General features: G+C 51.6%; 9 protein-coding genes across 9 annotated transcripts; 4 read left to right on the forward strand and 5 right to left on the reverse strand.

Moving 5' to 3' along the window:
- Positions 1-208: 208 nt before the first annotated feature.
- Positions 209-1305, reverse strand: HMPREF1120_03835 (uncharacterized protein; the record flags this gene model as incomplete). The annotated part of the gene is made up of 4 exons (XM_009157923.1): positions 209-346; positions 401-894; positions 946-1058; positions 1139-1305. 4 exons carry the CDS (start codon positions 1303-1305, stop codon positions 209-211), a joined length of 912 nt encoding a protein of 303 aa, XP_009156171.1.
- Positions 1306-1913: 608 nt separating this feature from the next.
- On the reverse strand, positions 1914-4447 carry HMPREF1120_03836 (uncharacterized protein). The gene has a single exon (XM_009157924.1). The coding sequence runs from the start codon at positions 3925-3927 to the stop codon at positions 2455-2457; it is 1473 nt and encodes a 490-aa protein (XP_009156172.1). The 5' UTR covers positions 3928-4447; the 3' UTR covers positions 1914-2454.
- A 3529-nt stretch (positions 4448-7976) lies between these two features.
- Positions 7977-10810, reverse strand: HMPREF1120_03837 (uncharacterized protein). The gene has a single exon (XM_009157925.1). It carries the CDS (start codon positions 9993-9995, stop codon positions 8886-8888), a length of 1110 nt encoding a protein of 369 aa, XP_009156173.1. The 5' UTR covers positions 9996-10810; the 3' UTR covers positions 7977-8885.
- A 655-nt stretch (positions 10811-11465) lies between these two features.
- HMPREF1120_03838 (uncharacterized protein) lies at positions 11466-13576 on the reverse strand. The gene has a single exon (XM_009157926.1). It carries the CDS (start codon positions 13162-13164, stop codon positions 12121-12123), a length of 1044 nt encoding a protein of 347 aa, XP_009156174.1. The 5' UTR covers positions 13165-13576; the 3' UTR covers positions 11466-12120.
- On the forward strand, positions 13388-15377 carry HMPREF1120_03839 (alpha-1,2-mannosyltransferase). The gene is made up of 2 exons (XM_009157927.1): positions 13388-13947; positions 14006-15377. Exons 1-2 carry the CDS (start codon positions 13646-13648, stop codon positions 15297-15299), a joined length of 1596 nt encoding a protein of 531 aa, XP_009156175.1. The 5' UTR covers positions 13388-13645; the 3' UTR covers positions 15300-15377.
- Positions 15378-15730: 353 nt separating this feature from the next.
- HMPREF1120_03840 (SUMO-conjugating enzyme ubc9) lies at positions 15731-16304 on the forward strand (the record flags this gene model as incomplete). Its single annotated transcript, XM_009157928.1, has 3 exons — positions 15731-15765; positions 15818-16002; positions 16051-16304. The coding sequence occupies 3 exons, from the start codon at positions 15731-15733 to the stop codon at positions 16302-16304; spliced, it is 474 nt and encodes a 157-aa protein (XP_009156176.1).
- A 1165-nt stretch (positions 16305-17469) lies between these two features.
- HMPREF1120_03841 (asparagine synthase (glutamine-hydrolyzing)) lies at positions 17470-19427 on the forward strand (the record flags this gene model as incomplete). Its single annotated transcript, XM_009157929.1, has 2 exons — positions 17470-17645; positions 17708-19427. 2 exons carry the CDS (start codon positions 17470-17472, stop codon positions 19425-19427), a joined length of 1896 nt encoding a protein of 631 aa, XP_009156177.1.
- A 501-nt stretch (positions 19428-19928) lies between these two features.
- HMPREF1120_03842 (voltage-dependent anion channel) lies at positions 19929-21128 on the forward strand (the record flags this gene model as incomplete). Its single annotated transcript, XM_009157930.1, has 6 exons — positions 19929-19979; positions 20034-20107; positions 20163-20211; positions 20272-20302; positions 20422-20924; positions 20979-21128. The coding sequence occupies 6 exons, from the start codon at positions 19929-19931 to the stop codon at positions 21126-21128; spliced, it is 858 nt and encodes a 285-aa protein (XP_009156178.1).
- On the reverse strand, positions 20918-22430 carry HMPREF1120_03843 (molecular chaperone DnaJ). The gene has a single exon (XM_009157931.1). The coding sequence runs from the start codon at positions 22186-22188 to the stop codon at positions 21346-21348; it is 843 nt and encodes a 280-aa protein (XP_009156179.1). The 5' UTR covers positions 22189-22430; the 3' UTR covers positions 20918-21345.
- Positions 22431-22438: the final 8 nt, after the last annotated feature.

The following is a 22438-nucleotide window of genomic DNA, read 5'->3' on the forward strand; positions in this document are numbered from 1 at the left end:
CGCTCGACAGTCCTTGGTAAACGCTGAGATATGCAAGCCTGGCCTTTTCAATGAATCCACCACTCCCCAGAGCTACGACAACTGCCATGCACATAGGCTGGCAGATCTCGCAAAGCCGCCATGCTCGTGTCCCATAGTCTCATGCTCATCGTTGTACTGTTGCTTGTAGTCTCCGCCATCCTCAATGTGAGGGCACGATTGAGCACACCTAGTAAACCTTCTTCTTCTCGTCCACGCTCAGTTGGCCTGGTCCCATATTGACCAACAGCAGCAGACCGCCCATAATGGACAGGATCTGGAAGAAGTCGTACTTGGCAAAGTCCTTGTGGGGATGGTTCTTGTGGAGCTGCAGTCACAGTTAGAATGATGGTCCAAGAGGATGCAGGCTAATGAGGCTTACCGTCCAGAAATTGTTGACAAGCACATTGAACACACTGAGCAGAAGGACCAAGATAATGGCACTGAGCTTGGCCTTGAACCCAACCACCACCATCACGCATGCCACAAAGCCGATCAAGCTGACCAGCACTCTCCAGATGCTCCATTCGCCGGCAAAGACGAAACCGATGAACAGGAAGATGAGCAAAACTCTGCCACCGAGTTGGATGTACATCTTCTTGTCCTTCTCGTCGATTGTGGGCAACCCAGCAAACACCCGGCTCTTCTTGACAAAGCTGTCTCCCAGCACCATCAACAGACCGCCAATGACCGATAGGTTCCGGAGGAAGAAGTTGAGATCGAAGATGAGCCCGTATCCGAGAGCCTGCACGACCACGACAGAGAGAAGTCCGCCAACCGCGTATTCGCCGTAGCGTCGCATGATAACCAACGTAGAGCACACCGTCATGGTAATGACGTTGAAGATCAAGAAAAGATGTGTGATGCCCCAAGGAACTGCTCACCCGTCAGCTGCTGTTCATACTATATCCTTGACATCTCACTCACTGTGTCTGAAATCTCTCAAGTAGGTGAGCTGATCGCCCCATTGAGTGATTATTCTGACCGCATCTTCCAGGAACGTAACCACGATGAGGAACCGTCCGATGGCAGGGAGGTAACTGTATGCATTCCCCGTTAGACCACCGTTTTCCACGGCCAGACGAGGGGGTATGGAAGGAAGGGCAGGAGAAAGACTCACGGCTTCAGGGGTTCGCCCACGGAACCCAACCAATCCTCGATCTTGCTTGTTTGCTCCCTGATCTGGTCCAGAGGACTCGGATCGCTGGTCGCTTCAGCACTCCGCTGCGAAGCGAACTGATTGTTCATCCCCAGGTTATACCCGGCTGTTCCTCGTATTTGCGCCATTGTGACACTGCTTCGATGGTTTCCCTTCGCAGGCGACCGGAAGTAGGAGAAGACTGGGTGATCGGTCGAATAGAGGGCGAGGGCAAGCGAAGACGGCCGGACGCGATTGTCAGCTGGCAACAAGGGGGAGAGGCACCACAGGAACAATAAATAGAGGAAGAAGGTAGAGAAATTGCGTGGGGCAGGATTGTGGTTTTGGTCGGAGTTGAATGCTGTCAAGTTTCCGCAGGTGTAAGATTGTAATTATCGACCTGCAACCAAACTACCAGCGTGGCCTTGCGAACAATACTAGTAAATATGGTGATCTGTCGAGGAGCTCTCCGCGGGCAACGAGACAAAATGAACGGCGTTTTCGCTGTAACGGTGGTGAGGGCAGGCGTATTCGAGGAATTGAAGTGTGCTGCCAATGCCAATGTGGCTCTGCGAAGTGATATTCCTTTTACTAGTAGGTACAAGGATGATTGAAGCTTATTATTAGAGTGCTTGAGGTAGGTTACTGCTAGTACTATGATGTAGTAGTAGGGGGCTGATACTAGTAATGCTGCGGTTGTGGCTCGTAGTTAACACGCTGGCCCGACCAGACTCGACTGTGAACTTCACACTACCAGAGGACGTAGCACATCAAGGTCCTCTCTTCTCACCTGTCAGCTTACCTACCTAGGGAGCAAGGACAGACACCACATCTCAGCCTCTGTCCTCTACGTCCTCTTTATTAAATACTAGTAGTATCGGCATGTGTTGCTGCTGCTCGATTCCCCTGAACAGGTACCCGTCGGCAGGACAAGATTTCTCGATGCTGACGTAGATATTGCTGCCCGAATGTAGTAATTGTGTAGAATCACTTTACCATTTTCTCAAACACATTGCTTTGTCTACGCGAACACTGTGATCTAACACAAAGTCGAAAGCATTGAGTCCTTGTTCTGACACCTTGCTTTCCTGCCCTGAACTTGAACCTGGTGGATTGATGGATATCCCAGCCGTCCCATTAAGAATACAAATGCCGAACATGTCCTGATCTGAATCAAGCGCAGCACAGCTCTGTCATATAGAGATGCGTCTGGAAGACGGCGGTGCCGGTTCCAGACATCCTTCCATCTGATGAACGCGTTCAACTGACGCCACACGTGTGTGCCCATGACGGTTTTGCTAAGCTTCCCATTCGGCATCCTGGAATGACGGATCGGTAACCGGTTCGATGTACTGAAACCGGTTCACGTTCTCTCTTCGTGGGTTTGCTCCATTTTCCTTGCTGCCGTTCGTTACTGGCTTACTGACTGGTGCCGGTGGTCGAGCAAATGTAGAGCTGGCCTCACTGCTGGTATCATTGTCCTTCCTGCCTTTCTTTTTCCCTTTCTTCGAAGTGACCGACTCCCACCTTTCTTCTTGGGCAAGTTCGCTTACCCACCTATCCTGCTCTTCCTCGTTGACCTCATCGGCCCAGCTCGGTTGAGCTTGTAATGCGGGTCGGGATGCCTTGTCCATATTCGATGCGGCCGGACCAATGGCTTTGTGCTCGTCACCTGCACGTTGGCCAGCATTTGTAGTGGCTGCTTCCGGCGTCGAAGTAGTAGCATCCGGTTGCGGATCAGAAGTGACTGCTTCGTGAACACTGGGTTTGCTGGCACCCGTAGCTCCTGCATCGAAGGTGTCCAGAAGTGGCGCTGGCCCTGTACGTGGCTGCTCATGCACTGGAGCGGGTGATTTTGTCGGGCCAGTCTGCCATGCGTTTTGTTTTGCTGCAAAAGAACTAGCTTTCGTCTGGTTGGATGTACCATCTGCTAGTCTCGCCGTTCGAAGTTGTTGTTGCTTTTTAGCCTCGTGCACACGGTCGGCTTCTTCCCTCATCGCCTTCTGTTCAGCTGCCTTGGCTTGTCGTTGCCTCTGTTTCTTGGACAAGACCGGTTCGAATGCTTTTTGGACCGATTTGAGAGCATTCTTGGTTTTGCTTTCCTTGACATCTGTCAACCTCAAGGTGGTAGGTTTGGCAGCAGGTGCCTCCAACATGTCCGTCACATCGCCTGCGCGGGCAGCAGGTCCCGTCGAGACAGAACCGGTCGCAGGAGACCCAGCTGGGGCAGTGTCATGGTCTGCATCATGTTCGGCAGCGGAGGACTCATCCTGAGAAGGACCAGAAACTCCCAGGTCGGGTTGTTTTCCTTGTTGCCTTGATTGAGCAGCGCGTCGTTCTTTTTTGTTTGGCCCTTGGGAGTGTGAGGCCTCCAACTTTGTGCCAGTTTGGGCTTTGGCCAGTTGTTGAGCGAACTCCTTGTTACTCATCCCACCATCTTCGTCTCGGGGCAGACTGACGTGATCACCCTGTGCAGTCTGAGCAACGACTGTGTCATCGACTGGTGAAGAGACCAGTTTCCTTCTCTTGATGGCTTTTCCTTCTGTGGCACTTGTGGGGGTCGAAGTACCGCTGTTGGTGGAGTCGAGCCGACTGGTATGCAGCCGCTTGGTTTTCTGGCGTTTGGCAGCCGGTTTCTGTGCGACGTCTTTTGCGTCTGATTTGGTGTGTGACTGTCCTGTAAGCTTGTTGAACAGTTCTGGGTTATAGTATCTTGTAAGAGCAGCAGTCAGCGCAAGGAGCGCAACCCAAGAAGCGGCGGTGGACCACATCTTGGGTGATGCCAGCTTGTCGACGATAGAAACGATTGTGACAGAGAGACAAGGTAGCCAGACGAATGAGGCCCTGTCCAAACGACTGTGTCTTCAATAAAAGAACAGAACCCGCCAAGCCAAGAGAGGGACGACAAGCAGCCAAGCAAGGGATGCGCTGCTGGTGGTGGCCGGAGTAGGGAGCCAAACGGGCTTGATAAAGAAGAGGATTCGTGGGCAGCTCGGTGCAGGGGAACTTGGAGGGATCGAAGCTGAAAGAACGAGAGTGTGAAGCAATGGATGAAGAGGCTGTGTGGTGGAAGCAGCAGCTGGTTGAATGTCTGATGTGATGCGAATGTCTCAGGAGTACAGGTGTAGTCAGGTAGTAGCACGTCGGAGTTGCTTGCGTTGATGCTACTAGTATGCGGCGGGATTTCCAACAAGACTCGCGGAGGCCAAGGCAGAGAGCACCGCACTGCACTGGCACGGCACGCCGGTGGGGGCTTAGGAGGCACCAAATTGACCCACGGGCAGTCCTTCACTGGAGGACACTCAGCTGGCAACCTGTATTTCGCAGATGGGGTGCTTATTTCGCAGAAACGCTATACCGTATGAGGCAATTGCAGGATCCACTGTGCGTTGATTGGTCGTTTGGCGTACCCTAGGTGCTTATTTCGTAGAAAACTTGGCACTCGTCTATGATTGGCCGGATATTTGAGCCGAGTCGCGCTAAGCCGGATTAGGAGAGATATTCAAAAAATATTAATAAACACGTTTTAGCTAATCACAGCGCGTCGTTTATGCTGTACGATTTACGCTTAATTCGAAGTCGATTTGCGAGCTGTTTTGGATACAGTAGGGTATAAAAGTGATGTTTTTATAGCTATCTAGTATGGCGGGAGCCACTGAATTGTTGGAGCCTTAAGCTTTATACTATGTATTTCCCTAGTAAACGAGCTCTTGCCTTGAATAGCTAGTTAAGCCGAAATACACTTATCCCAGGTATCGAACCTCTTCCTGGTCCTCTTATCGAGCCGTTTATCGAGCCGTTTATTGCTCTTGTTGGCGCCGTTATAGAGCCTCCTCGTTCTGCGCCTCCTAGCGCCGTTATAGCCGTTGTAGGTCCTCCTCTTCCTGCGCTAAATTGTGTTCCTGGAGACGCTGAGCGCTCTCGTCGGGGGGGTTCTCGCTAGGAGGGTCCTAGGGTAGGAGGAAGTCGCCTAGTAGGCAATTGGAAGACGTTTAGCCTATTCCGTGGGTCTAGTTCGCGCTTAACGTGTTTAAACTAAGATAATTCGCGTCGAGACGTATTATTAAAGCCTCGAGTACGAGGAATAACGATCGGTGGCTATATTACGTCAGCGAGATTCATATTATCGAGGTTTTCTGTCCTATTAAGTCTCCAGTGAAGCGCGAAATGCTCGATTCTGAGAACCTTATCCTATTGTAGTAGTTGCGTAACTAGATAAGGATACGGTAGGCCGTAAATACGCGTAAAAACGCCCGTATAGGCTCGGAAGTTTCTAGGCGGCGCTGAGGTAGGCGTAACCTTATCGACGCCTGTTTTAAGTATGGCTTTGCGGACGAGAGATAGAGAATGAAAGGAGACGTGACCGACGACTTGAGATTATAATCGAGCGCTAAACTGAGGGCGCCGAGTAACTCGATCTATATCTAAATTGTGTCGACTTTTGACGTAGCTATCTCGAATAGACCGCTCGAGGGCGTCGACTACGCTAGAGACGTTAGATTGCGTCGATTTTAGACGTCTCTTGAGCGCTCGGTATATTGCCTCGAGGCGCGAAGTTGCTACGTTACCGAAATACTGAAATCTATCGATATAGGCTTTGATAAATAGCTCCTTTCTTAGATACTATGTGCCGAAGAGGTATCCGGTAAGAGCGCTATCTTCCTCGTCGTACTCTCGATATATCGCCCGCCAAGCGGATTCGTAGGCTCGAGGTGTCGTTGTAAAAACTAAGGCGTGCTATAGGGGTTGAAATTTGTGCTATTTTTCTTGTATCCGATCTCTTTTAGCCCTAATCTCGTCTCGCGACTGCCAGCGTAGGTAGGGGCCTCGAAAATGACGCTTTACCTATGCTTGGACTGCCTTATTGATATACTAGATATATAGAAAATAACGAGACTGTAGATAGACCGATTTTAACGTAGAGGCGAGGGCGATATCGTCGTCGGTGATCATAATCGAGGGTCCGCTTTCGATTCCTACGGCTTAATAAATAAGTATTAACTTTTTAAGTATATATGCGAATGCCGCAGTCCTTTTATAGTCGAGGAAAGCCGCGCCGATAAAAAACGACTTATTGTTGGCTGTTACGCTAGTTATGTTAATAAGCGGTATTCTAAATCGATTCGTCTTATGAGTTGCGTCGATTAGAATAACCTTAGGATAACGCCGCTACTGATCTAGCGACTTATGGTGGAATAGGACGAGCCGGCGTAACCTTAGTTACTCGTCAATATTAACGTGAGAAACGAAACGATCTCTGACGCGTTCGATAAGCGCCTAAGTCGATGTTCTGCCTCCGAGGTCTATTATAAGAAGCCTCCTTCGCTCGTTTATTACGTCCTGCTTAGTTATAGGAATATAGATATAATGGTGGTTTATTATCGATACGGTGTCCTGAACGCTAAAACCTTTCTCGAAATGGCCTTGAATTAGTCTATTTAGGCCTCTCTAACGCTCTCTCCTTCTTATAGACGGATGACTCGAGCCTTTATTAGGAAGATGGTTGTGAGCGATACTTCTAGGCGTTTTAATGAAGTATTCGCCCTCGATATTCCTTATTATTGTGAGTTTAAACTGATACCCTGTCGATAGCTTCCCTTTAAACCTCTGTCGATCTACTCGAGTCCTTTTTATATACGAGTTACGAGTGTCGGCGCGATCACACTCGAGATATATAGCCTTAACGTTGCCTGCGCTATCCTTTTATCGCTTATAAACACGTATACCGTACCCCCGCGGGATAGACCACCTATCGAGCGCCTTAAAATACGCTTACTCGCTCGAATAGGTAATAGAAGGAGGAGGATCGAACGTACGCGTCTCGTGCCATTGTGGCGGCTATAAATCGTTATCTAAATCTTCTTCGTCGGTCAAAAAACCGACGTTATATAGGTGCGTCTCGAGTGCCTCATAGTCGGCTATAAGGTCGTCGGATGCGTCCGGGGCTGGCGTTTCAAAGACAGTGTATTAATCTATGGTATTTATAGCGAAAAAACAGTGATTCCTACACAATTGAATATCTACAGTTCGAGGCGAGGCGAGTAACAACATCACTAGCACTTAACGCGTCTATACGCGCCATTCTACGAAATAAGCACCTTAAATTACTTGAATAGGTAACAGCGACGATCACGCCTGGATTGGGGATAGCGTTTCTGCGAAATAAGCACCCCATTCTGCGAAATACAGGTTGCCCACTCAGCTCCGCTAATAATTACTTTAGATGGTGGTGCACTGGCATAGACAGTGCCGCGTACGAGTCTACTAGGTATGCTGCAGTGCCCGTCGCCCTGATCAGGTTATGGCTGGGGTGAGCGGCAATCGAGCGCAGTGAAGCGGCGTCTTTTATGGTACACTGCAGAGCAGGGCAGTTGTTTGGAAGAAAATATCAGAGCCTAGAGAGCTCAGAGTGGCTTCTACAGTATCAGACAAGTATGAAGAGGGCAGAAGGACGACACCACTACTACTAGTACTGCTAGTACCTGTAGTACCGCCGGGCACCTGCAAGTTGACAGAGTGGTCCTTTTGCATCTCGTCAAGCAAAGACGAGAGTGCCTGACGGCAGTCTCTCCCTATTTGAACGACGGTACTACCAACCCTACCTCTATTTTTGCTAGTATTTTATTATTGTGGTACCCCGGTGCCCCTGACTGTCCTTCTGCGCGCCCCTTCCGGGGACATGTCTATGCTCAAGACCGCAGCGCCATTTCTACAGAGTACAAGAAGGGGCCATGGCCAGAACGGTTTCATAGCTCATATCCCCACAAGGCGAAGGTTCTACGGTGCTACGGGAGATTGAAAAATTAGAAACTCGAGCGGATGGTTTTCATGTCTTCATTGTGCGTTTCCTCCATCGGAGAGATTATTCATCAGGCCCGTAGGCATGATGTCTCCCATGATCTGTAGTAAACTCCAAAACTCCAACCAAAAAATCAGATTCCGCCAGAAACGCCTTGCAGTCGAACCAGCATAACTCCGTGCTGTATGGTGTTGTGACTTGTGTCCCCAAACCCATCCATAAACGCTTTTCAATGCGCGACCCAAAACTCCATGCTGAAAGGTCTTGTGATTTCAAGTCTCGCATCTTTTCCATGATCAAAAGCAGAATTCGTAAAATTGATGTAGACACCCGCCAGCGGGAGGTTGCACGCCAAGCATGATTGTCTCAAGCCTGAAAGGACAGGCGTCATGGATTTTCGATAGTTTAACATGCTCAACACTGATGAGCTGGTGAAGTGATGATATGCATTCATTCCCGGCATCAATGGATGCGTATATGTATTTGTATGGGACAAGGATTCGGTTTGTGAAGTGCGAATGATAGGGTAAGCATAATGGAGGATTTGAGGTAGGAGGATTCTTAGGTGTTGTCGGGGGTGTTGTCTCGTAAATATAGAGTGTTCACAAGGGGAAAGATAGAGGAGTGTAATGATATTTCTTGTGGCAGAGGAATGATATGATCGGGCTGGTGCTCTTTAGGTGGGTAGAAGATAGTATGCAACTGAGAGCAGCCCAGATGCCTCGTGGTTGAAGTGATGTTAAGTGTTCAGGGATTGAATAGGAGGCCGTGCTCAGGCATTTCTGGCATGCTGGCGATGATGAGATAGGTGCTGGAAGGGCTCTTAGGTATTGCCGCCGGCAGTGTCGTCTTCAGGTGTATATAGATAAGTTGTAGGTGAGTTCATAGGAGAGCGGGAAAGGTGCTTAGGTGGAGGAGGAGTCATCATCTTCAAGTGGAGGGGATGATGTAGTGGAACTGCCACGAATCACTGCTCTTGGTGTCGAACATTTCTCCTCGCAGAGGTCTTCGTGGGTATGTGGGAGCTGGTTTGGTAGGCTCCGCGTTGTCCTTGCTTTGCTGGGGGGTCTCCGGCTCAACCTCGCTGAGGTTGCTGCCCCCTTCGGTGTTGTCGTTGGTGCTGCCACTGAGCACCACAGTTTCGGAGGAGTGGGCCGGCACCAGTACCGGTGCCGGCCTTGGTTGGCACTTTGGCCCTCCGAGAACAGCCAGAGGCCACCGGGGTTCTGTCTCGGCGGCAGGCCTCTTCTTCCCTGCCATCACCGCCGCGCTGGGAGGGGGCAGCAGCATCCAGGCGGCCTCTGCCCTCGTTGCGGGCAAACCGGTGACTATTGGGGCGTAAATGTCATTGGCTGGCGGCCGTGGTGGTCTGGCGTAGTCCTGGCTGCCCTTGGTGTCTTGTCGGCCCCCCGTTGGAGTGTTGCCACTCTTGGGTTGTTGCCCGGGGGCCTCTTCGTGCGAGCCAGATGTGGCTCGGTTCCACATCTGCTTCATTCTCCGGGTGTACCCCCAGAGGACCTCGTCCTCCCTGTGGTAGCGTTGAAAATTCCACTTGGGAGGGTGCAATGTTGTTCGCCAGGCCTCCTTGACAATGTCGATGGTGTTGGAGCCTTTCTGCTCCGATTGGTCGCCCGGAGGCACGATATCCGGCTGGCGGTTGCCGGATGCATTTTCGTCAGGGACCTTTGTTGGCCCTGGCAAGTTGGTAGCGGTGTTCAGGATTTCTATTCCTTCGGCCACTTTCTTCTGCATCCGTTTGAGGAGAGTGTCTTTCTTCCAGCCTTTGGGTGGGCCTGGACCAAGCAGCAAATCTTCTGCCCATTCTGGATTTGTTTGGAAAGCCATTGGTCTGACAAGTCCTGGCTGAGTCGATGCCAACTCTTGTTCTCGTGCCTGTTGAGCTTTGGCTTCGTTTCTCCGCTTTTGCTTGTACTTGTATTCCAGGCAAGGTGTGCAGGAAACATAGTAGAAAATTGCGGATTGAACACCACGAAGGAGCCAATGTCCGTTCTCAGCAGCAGGTGTGGTAGTAGAAGCCATGGTGAGTTTACAGATCAAGTGTCAAAAGCTTGGTGGTTGATGAGCTGAGGAGTTGATGTGATGGCAAAGAAACTCAGGTTTCGGCCTCTCTGGTAGCTTTGGTAGCTCTGATGGGTGACAATGGAGATTCTGGTACTGGCAGTCTACAGTGTCTGCCTGTGTGGTGAATTTCCAAGTTGATGACTTTGAGAGAGGCGGTATTTGTGACTGAGTTTGGTTGTTTTGGTAGAGAGGCAAAAGTAACCTCTTCTGTTCGGTAGTAGTGTTGTAGTGCAATGACCTATCAAGATCAAGGCGGAAGTGTATGAGTAGAAGAAGGTGCGTAGCCGTTCTTCCTGTGTCTGGTTCCTCGTAGGTAGCAGGTAGAGTCTCCTGTTCTGCGAGCTTGTGGTGTTTCAGTGTTCTCTTGAGGGCAATGTTTGAGTGTCAGGGAAGATATGTGATGGTCCTTCCTATTGCTGGCTTCTTGATTTGGGAGAAAGGTAGTCTCCGCTCTTCTGGCGAGTTTGTAATGGTGCAGTGCTGAGAATCCCTGTTGAGATCAGGGTGTGAGTATGTGAAAAGAAGATGTGTAGTTGATCTTTGTGCTGCTGGCTCTCAACAAATGGGAAATACGTGGTCTCTGCTGTTGTGCCGAGATTGTAATGTAGCTCAGATCAAGCTACAAGAGTCAAGGGGAAGATGTGTAGCTGTTCTCCTCGTTGCTGGTTTGTTGATTGAAGGAAGAGGTAAAACCTCTCCGGTTGCACCCAGATTGTGATAATGTTCAGAGTCAAGGTACGGGTGTGAAGGAGGAAGATGTGTAGTTGTTCTTCCCGTTGCTGGTTTCTTGATTGCTGGCAGAGTGGTCTCTCCTGTTGCTGGTTTCTTGATTGAGAGAAGAGCTGAAACTTCTCCAGTACCACTGAGATTGTGATATTGCTCAGACTCAAAGTACAGGTGTCAAAGAGGAAGATGTGTAGTTGTTCTTCCCGTTGCTGGTTTCTTGATTGCTGGGAGAAGTAGTCTCTCCTGTCTCTCGCGAGATTGTGATGTTGCAGTGCCGACAATCTCTCAGGATCAAGATCAATGTACAAGAGTCAAAGAAGATGAAGTGTGCTTGGTCTCGCTTATAGCTGATGCTGCTGGTAAACGAGGAAAGGCAGTTCTGTCCTTGTTCGAGTATTTTGTGGTGAAGGAGAAGCCATGATTTCGAGGGGGAGGGAGCAGGTCTTTATAGCTCAGAGATTTGATCTGCAAGCCCCCAGGGCTTCTCTGACTGGTCATGAAGTTGCTGAATTGTTGGGAAGTAAGATAACAGTTGTTCTTAACAACAAGACGAGCCGGCCAGCAGTTCGTGGTTGTGGTGGATGTCAATGGATATCAAGTCGGTCGTCCAAGTGGCCCGCCAAAGGAGAATCAACGGTCGAGGTCACGTGCAAAGTCACTTTATCGAGGGGCGCAGTGATCGACCACCAAAAGCACCAAAACTTGAGAGTGGAAAGGCAACGTATATGAACCTTCTTCAAACGATCTACATGGTCGAGTACTACGCACCCAATGCTATTGAAAACTTATTGTCCTTGAGGCATTGTGTTCAGTTGCTATTCGGCCCAACAGATGGCTACAGTTTTTTCCCTTCTGACTATTCCAAGTTGCCTGGACAATCGCGGACATCCAAGAGGGTGATTCTTCCAGCCTACAGTGGCAAAGGAGAGCAATCGGCCGCCGGTTGCAGCATATTGCATTCGGGTGGTTGTGCAGACCCATGAGATATTTGCATACTGAATCGGCGTGCGCGCACCGATATGATGACGGCACCTCGACCAAATCGCTCTAGGAGCTGGTGCTTCCTCTCCATTATCCGACTATTCTGAGTAAGGCAACGATTGCGGCCTCGGTCGTCACATGGGATTCTGGCAGAAGCACAGAATGAAGGATTGGGGGGTTCATTTTCAGGTCCCGTGCCCCTCTAGCGGACACGATCATGAGTTCCGCCTTCTGAGGAGAGCCTCGGATTGCAGTGTTCAACTTCGCCCCATGCTAGGCTGAGTGCGTCAGTCCGCCGGCTGACAGCGTAGGCATATAAGGTTGTGGCTATCACTGCTCCATAGACGTTTTGTGGGCTTACGGTGGTGAGCCCTCCCTATGAGTTCAGCCGTGACTCCTTTGTGCCCTTCAGTTTGGGGGCTTTGCGCTCAAGCGGCTCAATTGCAGACTTTTTCGGATCACCTAACAAGTAACTAACCAGCGGTCGTTGAATCAGCTGCGTCCCTACGCTGCCGATGAGATACAGGACAACAGCAGTGGGCGTTTCAGATCGGATGACGAACATTGGGAAGAGGAAAGATGCGGAGACAATGAACTGAGAGACAGATAGGAAAAATATATCTCTCTGTCTCGCCAGACCAGGTTCCATAGTTGCTATCCTCTCCTGCTGTTTCGCCATCCCTCTCCCTGCCGCCATCCATGCACTGGCTACTGACAGGGCCCCGAAAGTCAGCGGCAGAATCCAGAGATGATCCGGAGAGACCAGGTCGGGAATCCACCAGAGACTTTCAGCCTGCAGGCCCGGTTCCGGTGGGACGATACTCGTGTCCACTTTGCTATCGTTGGTTTTGAGGAATAGAGACAAAAGTGTTCTATCGTCGCCTGCCATCCGCCTGATGACGTCGGCATTGAGGATCCAGATGGGGAAGAACGATAGTTGTAGACCGAATACCGACAGTGGGCTCAGATAGTTACTGTGCTGTCGGATGGCCTTTCGCCGGGCTTGCAGTTGTTTGCTCACCCATCGTTCTGCTGCTTCTGCACTCTGCTGCGTCTGGTCTCTAAACTTGACAACTGCGATATCTTGGTAGGCCTTCCGCCATCCTTTGAGAAGAGGGCCCTCGATCTGCCTGCGTTTCAGGCTTATAGTTGATATTATCTGCACGGGGATCCATGCAAGTCGAAAAAGTGACGCGGTCAAAGGTATCGACAGGGCCCAGGGCAGTCCGGTCACGGTATGAATTTCCTGGAACACGCTATGCGAAAGTTGTAGCGCTTCTGCTATGATCCGGTTCGGTCTTGAGGAGTGGAAGTCTCGTCCATAGCGATGCCGAAAAAGGGCAGACCTGGCCCTGAACTGCGCTTCAAGGCACGGAGAGGCTGCTCGTATGGTACCACGTCCTGACTGCCGCAGCAACATTGGCTATAGCTGTGCAATGCGGCAGTGGTAATGGGGACAAGATTGTTCTTAGGAAGCCCTTGAGGGCTCTTGGGCGGTTGCGCGGGGGCTGTTCGGAGGAAACAGCATGCGATTGTAGCTGTGAAGGTAAATATAGATAATAACTATTGCAATCGTGCCGATTTCTCGAAGAGTAGTTGTAGTACAATTGTAGTATTTCGTTAGTACTGTATTGATTATTTAATTCTCCTGACACACGCGCATGTGGAAAAGATGCGTCATTGTTGGCTGGCGCCAGAAACAGGACACGACGGCACGCCCACGCCCAACTAACACTGTAGGTACCTTAGATTATTAGGAACACCGGCAGCATCCTAGCACGGGATATCTTTATCCATCTCACATACTGCGCGCTCCCAGCTGTCACTGCAGCGCTTACCGTCCATCCTTCCTCCGCTCTCGAAAGCATGTCCCTCGCTGAGCTTCGCATTGTGCTTCAGCAATGGCTGTCTCCAGCGTTGTGGCTCTCCTCGCGTTAGGGCCGCTTTTGCCGGTCATTTTCCTGTTGTTTATGCGGCTGGCCCTGCGAGGGCTGGGCTGGTTTTTGGAAGAGAAGACTAAGGAGAGGAGAGCGGCAATCGCTGCAAGAATCGCGCGAGAGAGGGCTGCGGTACATGAGAGACAGGAAATATCCCGTGAGGTTGAAGATGGATGGCAGAATATCGAGAAGACAGGCACTGCTGAAAATGGGAAATCCCCCCAAGATGAATTCAATGGCGTCGTAGGCTTTTTTCACCCTTTCTGGTGAGTCTTGCTTCTGCCTCTACGAATATTGATTTTGGCGGCTGCTGACTGTATGCAGTAATGCTGGAGGTGGCGGGGAAAGAGTGCTGTGGGCGGCTATCGCGGCGACCCAAAGACGCTGGCCCAATGCTATATGTGCAGTCTATACCGGTGACCACGACATTGACCGAAGCGTTGTAGTGGCAACGGTGAGAGACCGCTTCGGAATCACCCTCCAAGAGCATTCTCTGCTCTTCCTATATCTATCTCGACGCCATTTCGTTCTAGCGAGTACCTACCCTCACTTCACGTTGCTCGGACAGTCTCTCGGCTCTCTGATTCTGGCTTATGATGCTTTCCAATTGCTGGTCCCCGACATTTTCGTCGACACCATGGGCTATGCTTTTGCAGTGGCCTTCTGCACGTATCTGTTTCCACGGGTACGTACAGCTGCGTATGTACATTATCCCACCATCTCCATCGATATGCTTGACAGCCTGGACGATACAACAGGTCAACGCGGGATTCATTCTGGGGCGGGCGCTGGGTGGAAGGGAAAGTTGAAGAGATACTACTGGACCGCCTTCGCATGGCTCTACGGCTGGGTTGGGAGTCAGATCGATGTCGTTATGTGTAACTCAACCTGGACCCAAGGACATATTCGGCAATTGTGGAAGCCGAAGAAGACATCTTCGAAGGCTCGCTTTGCAGCAGTCGTCTACCCTCCTTGTCCGGTGGAAGAACTGGAATCCAAGATTCGGGTCACCGAGGAAAGCGAGAAACGACGGGAAAACATCGTGCTATATATTGCACAATTCCGGCCTGAAAAGAACCACTCACTCATTCTCCGCGCGTTTGCGCAATACTACCATGCAGCAAGAGACAAGCCGCGCCTTGTACTCATTGGTTCCGTCCGCAGCAACACCCCGGACGAGAAACACATTTACAACCTCCGCCTTGAAGCTCGTGAACTGAAGGTCAAAGATGCCACTGCCTTCATTTGCGATGCGCCTTTCTCGGTCATTCTAGACTATCTTCAGAAGTCGAGTATTACCACCAACGGCATGTACTCAGAGCACTTTGGAATTGGTAATGTGGAAGGGCTGGCAGCAGGACTGATCCCGGTCGTGCACAATAGCGGCGGCCCCAAGTTGGACATAGTCGTCCCTTACGAGGGTCAGCCTATTGGCTTCCTTGCAGAAACTGACGAAGAGTTCGCTGCCGGCTACCAGCGTGTGGCGGCCATGAGTCCCCAAGAGCGGTTCGCCATGAGGCTGAGAGGACGTAAAAGCGCCTTTCGTTTTACTGAAGAGTCTTTCGCCAGCAAATGGATTGAGAATATGGAGACGCTGGTCAACATGCAGACCCCCTGATAGCCGTCCTCTGGTGCCATACAGGGAATTGAATAAGCCGGTGTGTCATGTCAGCTAGAAAGAATACAATGATACCCCTTTGTCTTGTCCCGCTTCTTTATACTCGTGTCTGTGAGACGGGCTCACAGCCGCCGTAACCGATGCCATGATGTACAATCGCTCGCATTGTCACGTTGGTACCTAGGTAGCCACAGTATCAGCACGTGATCTGGAGACTTTTATCCTGCCGCAGTTTTGCCGCAGCCTTGCGCCTCTCGCAACATGAAGTCCGGATTCATTATTCTGCGGCACTCACCATTCTTTGACTTACTCCTCGGTGCGCTCTTTGAGACAAATTTGCCTCTCAGGCTCATTTAGCAGGCATAAATATACCCATATCAGCCTCCTGAACCTCCCTACCTCCCCATCTACACACAGCCGGCTTTCTCACCATGTCCTTGTGTCTAAACCGCCTCCAAGAGGAGAGGTACGAGAGAGACAACCTCAATCCTATTTGCAGTCACTAATGTGTTACACAGGAAACAGTGGCGTCGGGATCACCCGTTCGGCTTCTACGCGCGACCTGTACGGGGGGCAAATGGCGTACTGGACCTCAAGAACTGGGAAGTGGGCATTCCAGGAAGAGACAACACCATCTGGCAAGGTGGATTGTTCAAGTTGACGCTTACCTTCCCTGACGAGTATCCTACCAAGCCGCCTAAGTGTCAGTGAATCGTGTTGACATCAGCGAACTTTGCGCTGACTTTCACAGGTCGTTTCGTGCCTCCACTGTTCCACCCCAACGTCTATCCCTCCGGCACAGTCTGTCTCTCGATCCTCAATGAAGAAGAAGGGTGGAAGCCGGCTATTACCATTAAGCAGATTCTGCTCGGCATCCAAGACTTACTCAACGATCCCAACCCAGAATCGCCCGCCCAAGCAGAGGCGTACAATCTGTTCAAGAAAGATAAAGCTGCATACGAGCGGAAGATCAAGAGCATAGTCAAGGAGAATCCGGCACCCTGAGGGAACGGCAATCCGCGGAAGGCGAATAAACAAATCTCAGGCTGTGTATGGGCATGAGCGCAACCAGCAACGAACACGTGAATTACGAGCGTAGGCGTTTTTTCGGCGGGACAAAGGATGGGATTCTAGTACTACTACACTACCTCTGCAGCTGCCACTCGAGTGCACTGCACTGCAGCTGTCCAGCTGGCAATATGACGGCGAGGTCCACAAAGTGCTCTCGTGTACTTTTGGAAGCGAGACTCCCAGGACCTGCTCTTCCTATTACAAGTCAAGTTGAAGGTATTGCCTCCTCCGCAATGCAACAAGCGCAAAATGGCCAGAAAGCGAAGCGTGGGGGTTAGGCGGCCATGATCTGAGGAGTTGCCGGGGGATTCAAGTTTTTGCCAATAATAGCCCACGCGAGGAGACGTCGACAATGATGCGACCAGGGTTCAGATAATGGCATTTTAATACCCCGGGGATGGTTTGGTGTTTTGATAGCCAGCTGGCCTTGCAACCCCCCGGCCACCACTCAGCTTGAAGCGTGTGTAATTTTTGCGACAAAGAGAGTCGCGTGCCACTGCACGCCGTTGCTCTCGCATGCCTGTCGCTTATTCCAGCGGGGCGATCAGGAACCAAATCCAATCCATTCCGAGCTCTTGAGTTCTTTTCATCGTTGCCATCGTTGCCATTGTTTCTCGCAGTACAGTGTGATTTGCGCGAGTAGATGAATGATACTACTAGTACTACTAGACCCGTATTACTTCATGAGTCCCACGCGCGAAGACGAGAGGCGACAAGGAGGGGCCGTGGTCGGAGATCAGAATCCACTGGCAGCACCGTGGTGGTCCGTACCTTTTATCTTTTATCTCCCGGCGACAGGGAATCAGAGTGGGCGGAAGCCCTGGACCTGGGCCGGAACAAAAAGGCCCCTCCCCGAGATACTGCCCGAGATACTGCTGCGAGAGCCATCTGGACTGCCTGTGACGACTCTGCGCGGTGGGCTGTCGCTGCAAGCCTGCAGTGAGCTTGATGGTGAATAATGGGCCATGCTATGACTGGAGGGTTGAGAAGCATTGAATCAAGCACTGGCACACGCCGTGGCGGCCGCCAGCGGCGCGGGAGAAGTGCGTTCGCCATCAAGAAATGCGCCTTCACCTCAGCTTGAGCCTTGACTCACTGCATGCTCCAATTTTTTTTGGGTCTGCGTGGGCTTTTTATTTCCTCTCTCTCCCACGCTCGTCTCACTGCGCCGCCACACTTCTTACATCTCCTGCATACATTCCCCTCCCTTTATCAAGTGGTAGAGAAAGTCGCAGTTTCCTGGGCAGCCATGTGTGGGATTTTCGCGTGCCATAAGTGAGTCTTGCTCGTCAATCCCGCTGCCGCTCGAGGCCTTTCTTGCTGACCGGCCTTCATAGCCATCCGTCGATAGGGACCTTCAAGACCACTGCTCTGCAGTGTGTCAAGTGCCTTCGACACCGCGGTCCTGACTGGTCGGGCAACTGGACCGGCAACAACACCATCCTCTGCCACGAACGCCTTAGTATTGTGGGCGTGGACAGCGGCGCACAGCCTCTGGTCAACGATGAAGGAACAATTGCCCTGGCCGTGAACGGCGAAATCTACAACCACCGTATCCTGCGCAAGCACCTCAAGACTGCGTACAACTTCAAGACTCACAGTGACTGCGAGGTCATCATTCCCCTCTACCAAGACTTTGACATTGACGCCCCGAAGCACCTCGATGGCATGTTCTCTTTTGTCCTCTATGACAAGAAACAAGACCGAACAATCGCTGCCCGGGACCCCATCGGTATTACCTCTTTCTATCTTGGTCGGTCTAGCAAGACACCTGGCGCTGTCTACTTTGCTTCAGAGTTGAAGGCTTTGGCTCCTGTCTGCGACGAGGTCCAGGCTTTTCCCCCGGGCCATGTCTATGACTCGAAGACCGATAAGCTCACACGGTACTTTGAGCCCTCTTGGTGGGATGAGAACAGAATTCCGGATACGCCCGTGGACTACAAGCTGCTCAGAAAAACATTGGAGAAGTCTGTCCTCAAGCGTCTCATGGCTGAAGTGCCCTATGGCGTTCTTCTTTCCGGAGGTCTTGACTCGAGCTTGACTGCTTCAATCGCACAAAGGGAATCTCTCCGTCAACGAGCACTGATCAACTCCCAGGCCAACGGCACGGTCAACGGCGACGGGCCTGAGACAGGCACCAAGCTGGTTGGTATTGACGACGACGACGAATTGTCAACTGTGACCTTTCTTCCTCAGCTCCATTCCTTCTCCATCGGTCTTCCCGACGCTCCAGACACCAAGGCGGCTATCGAAGTTGCCAACTTCCTGGGCACGAAGCATCATGCCTTCACCTTCACCATCCAGGAGGGCTTGGACGCTCTGTCAGATGTCATCTATCATCTTGAAACATACGACGTTACAACCATTCGTGCGTCGACACCTATGTATCTGCTGAGCCGGAAGATCAAGGCTATGGGTGTTAAAATGGTTTTAAGTGGGGAGGGAAGTGATGAAATCTTCGGTGGTTACCTCTACTTCCACGCCGCTCCAAACAGGGAAGAGTTCCACAGGGAGACCGTCAGGAGAGTCAAGAACCTTCATCTGGCCGATTGCTTGCGCGCCAACAAGTCAACATCGGCCTGGGGTCTAGAGGCTCGTGTGCCGTTCTTGGACAAGCAATTCCTCGAGGTCGCCATGAACATTGATCCCGCCGAGAAGATGATCACGAAAGACAGAATAGAGAAGTACATTCTGCGAAAAGCTTTCGACACCAGCGATGAGCCCGATGTCAAACCCTACCTACCCGATCACATCTTGTGGCGTCAGAAGGAGCAATTTAGCGACGGTGTTGGATATGGCTGGATTGATGCCTTGAAGGACCACGCTGAACTCAACGTGACGGACGAAATGATGGCTAACCCGAAACCTGAGTGGGGCAACGACATTCCTACTACCAAGGAAGCTTACTGGTATCGCACCATGTTCGACCAGCATTTCCCTCCATACTGCGCATCTACTGTGATGCGGTGGACGCCGACCTGGTCGAAACAGACCGATCCCAGTGGTCGCGCCATTGGCATCCATGTCGCCAGATACGAAGACGCGAAGAAATCTTGATCTCGGTCGACTATTTGAGCTGTTTTCAGGCCTAGGGTATCATCAGCGAGACAATGGCTTGACGTTTATGGCTGTTATGTGTGTGACCACGAAGCAACTATCTTCTGACTGGGAGGGACTTTTGCTGGACTACTGCGTCTTCTGTCGGCTTTGGCCGAGAAAAGCAGACTGTGTAATAGCTTGCGAGCTCCTAGGGACATGCTTCTAGACCAACCCTTGTAAACTTATCTCTATAGCAGCAGTCAGCTGCCGTGTCTTATATTAGTTGTTTGAGGTTGTTTGGAGCGGTGGCCCATAGGGGGAAGTCGGCCGATTCACACTCTCTTATCCCGCCGGTGATTGGCCAATTGGCAGCTCCTACGCAAAACAGCTCCGAACCATTTTCTTGAGCTTCCGCCGTCACTTGTTGCCCGTGACCACCGTGTTCCTCCATCTCACTCCTTTGATCTTCTAATCCACGGTTCTGATCGCGTATATCTTCTCTCGTCCTCAGCCGCCATCATGTCTGGTATTCCAGTTCCCTTCAGCGATATCGCTAAGCCAGCGAACGACGTGAGAGACCAACCGACATCCGTATCCGCATCGTACTAACCCTGACTCCTCCAGCTCCTCAACAAGGACTTCTACCACACCACTGCTGCCAATCTCGAGGTCAAGTCCAAGGCACCAAACGGCGTTGTGTAGGTCACTTCCAACCTTGGACGAGGAAACCTCTGCTAACGCCGCCCTCATCAGCTTCAACGTCAAGGGAAAGTCTGCCCACGATGGCCCAATCTCTGGATCGGTGAGCACAGCGATAGTCAAGGAAAACTTCAGAATATATCATGTTAACGGCAGGGGAAAGATTGAAGGGAAATACTCGGACAAGGCGACTGGTACGTGGCACAATTTGGTTTCCCACTGTTGCGCGGGAGAGATAGGCAATGGCATCATCTGGCTATGAGCCGCTTCCGCGACCAGCATGCGGACTCGCTGCTAACCTGGTGTGGTGCAGGTCTTACCCTCACCCAGACATGGACGACCTCGAACAGCCTCGACACCAAACTCGAGCTTGAGGACAACCTTACCAAGGGCTTGAAGGCCGAGGTTTTGACCAACTACTTGCCTGCGCAGAGCGCCTACGGCGGCAAGCTGAACCTCTTCTACAAGCAACCCAACATCCACACCCGCCTGTTCACCGATGTCTTCAAGGGACCGACTGCCACCTTCGACGTGACCCTCGGCCACGAAGGTTTCCTCATTGGTGCCGAAGGTGGATACGATGTCGGCAAGGCCGCAATCACCAAATACGCCCTTGCAGCTGGATACAGCCAGGGTTCGTATGCCGCCGCCGTCACTGCCTCCAACAACTTGACCGTCTTCTCCGCGAGCTACTACCACAAGGTCAACGCTGAGGTCGAGGCCGGTGCCAAGGCTACTTGGGATTCAACTGCTGGAAGCAACGTTGGTCTGGAAGTTGCCTCCAAGTACAAGCTGGACCCCAGCTCTTTCGCTAAGGTCAGTTATCCACATATCCTGAAGCATGGAGATGCAATGCTGACTCAGAAATAGGCCAAGATCAACGACCGTGGTATCGCCGCCCTGGCCTACAACGTCAAGCTCGGAACTGGTGTGACTCTGGGTCTGGGGGCCTCTTTCGACACCCAGAACCTGAACCAGGCCGCCCACAAGGTCGGCGCTTCCTTCACCTTCGAGGGTTAGATGCAGCCGCGCCTCCATGTAACCAAGACAGGGACATAACTCAGATTGTACAAAGGATCAATTCAAAGAATAGTGGCAATCTTTCCCAATGGTCTCCCGGATCAATGCGATATGATCAATCCAAGCTTTGAGCCTTCATCTGAAGAGATTGAGAAATGCAAATGTCGCTATTGGATCTATCAATACAGCGAGGAGTCCTCGAGAAAGCAAGGACCGCTTATCCTTTAGTCCATTCGTTCCGGGCGCCGTCTCTCCGACTTCCATCTGCTCGTGTAAGCCCGCCCCGCGGGGTATCGGCCATGCCTATAATAAGTGTACCCAATGCAACGCTCAGTGCGATTGCTGCCGACACGACAATGAACCTACCCCAGAAATTGTCCACCTCTATCTGTGCTTGAGCAGCCGCCATCTCCGCCGCTCGCCTATTGGCCCGTCTATAGTCTTCCAATGTCTGTGTTTTGTACGTGCTTCGGGCATCGAAATGGGGGTCCCATTTGCCATCTTCCGCGAAAGCGCTGGCATTGAATGTTCCGGCCTGACTTGCTCGGGCCTGATTGCTCGTATTGGGAGATGGCTTCCCGTGACTATAGAAGGACGGTGGCGGGCCCTTGAAGACACTTCGTCGTTTACTCAGCCCGCTCGGAGGGCGATGGCCTGCGTGCGTGCCCCGATGATGTCCCGAGTGCGTCGCGTGACGATGGCCATGATGATGGTGTGCCCGCATCACATCCCGATCATAGCGCTTCCTCTTTTCCGGGTCGGCCAGAATGCTGTAGGACTGGCTTATCTCCGCGAAACGTTTGCCGGCATCGGGGTTGCTGCGATTGACGTCCGGGTGCGTCTCTTTGGAAAGTGCATAAAACTGCTTCTTCAGTTCGGCCTGCGTGACATGCTGGCCGACTCCGAGCACTTCGTAGTGGTTCGGGGCATGGCCGTGGGCGTTAAAGGCGGTTGAGGTCTGTGAGAAGCAGCGACAGCGGCCGCGTGCCTGATCGGCCAAGAATCTGGTCGCCCGCGGATTGGGGAGAAGAGTCGAGAGCGTGGCCGGGCGCAGGTTCATGCCTCATGCTTAGTGAATATGTTGACTCTCTCAGCTGTTGTTGCCCGGAGAATGACACTGAGGCCGGTGCCCGGAATGGGCTATAGATACGAAGGTCGAATGGAAGAATGATTGTCACAATTAATGGATGCGTGACGTCTTGCTAAGTTGATGCTGTTTGACAAGCCCGAGTCAGACCCTTAGGTACTAGTACGGCGCCTAGCACTGGCACCGCACCGCCTGTCGACACGGCAAAACTGCCCGCAGTTTC

Source organism: Exophiala dermatitidis (genome assembly GCF_000230625.1).
Source record: "Exophiala dermatitidis NIH/UT8656 unplaced genomic scaffold supercont1.3, whole genome shotgun sequence".
Classification (NCBI taxonomy): Eukaryota; Fungi; Ascomycota; class Eurotiomycetes; order Chaetothyriales; family Herpotrichiellaceae; genus Exophiala; species Exophiala dermatitidis.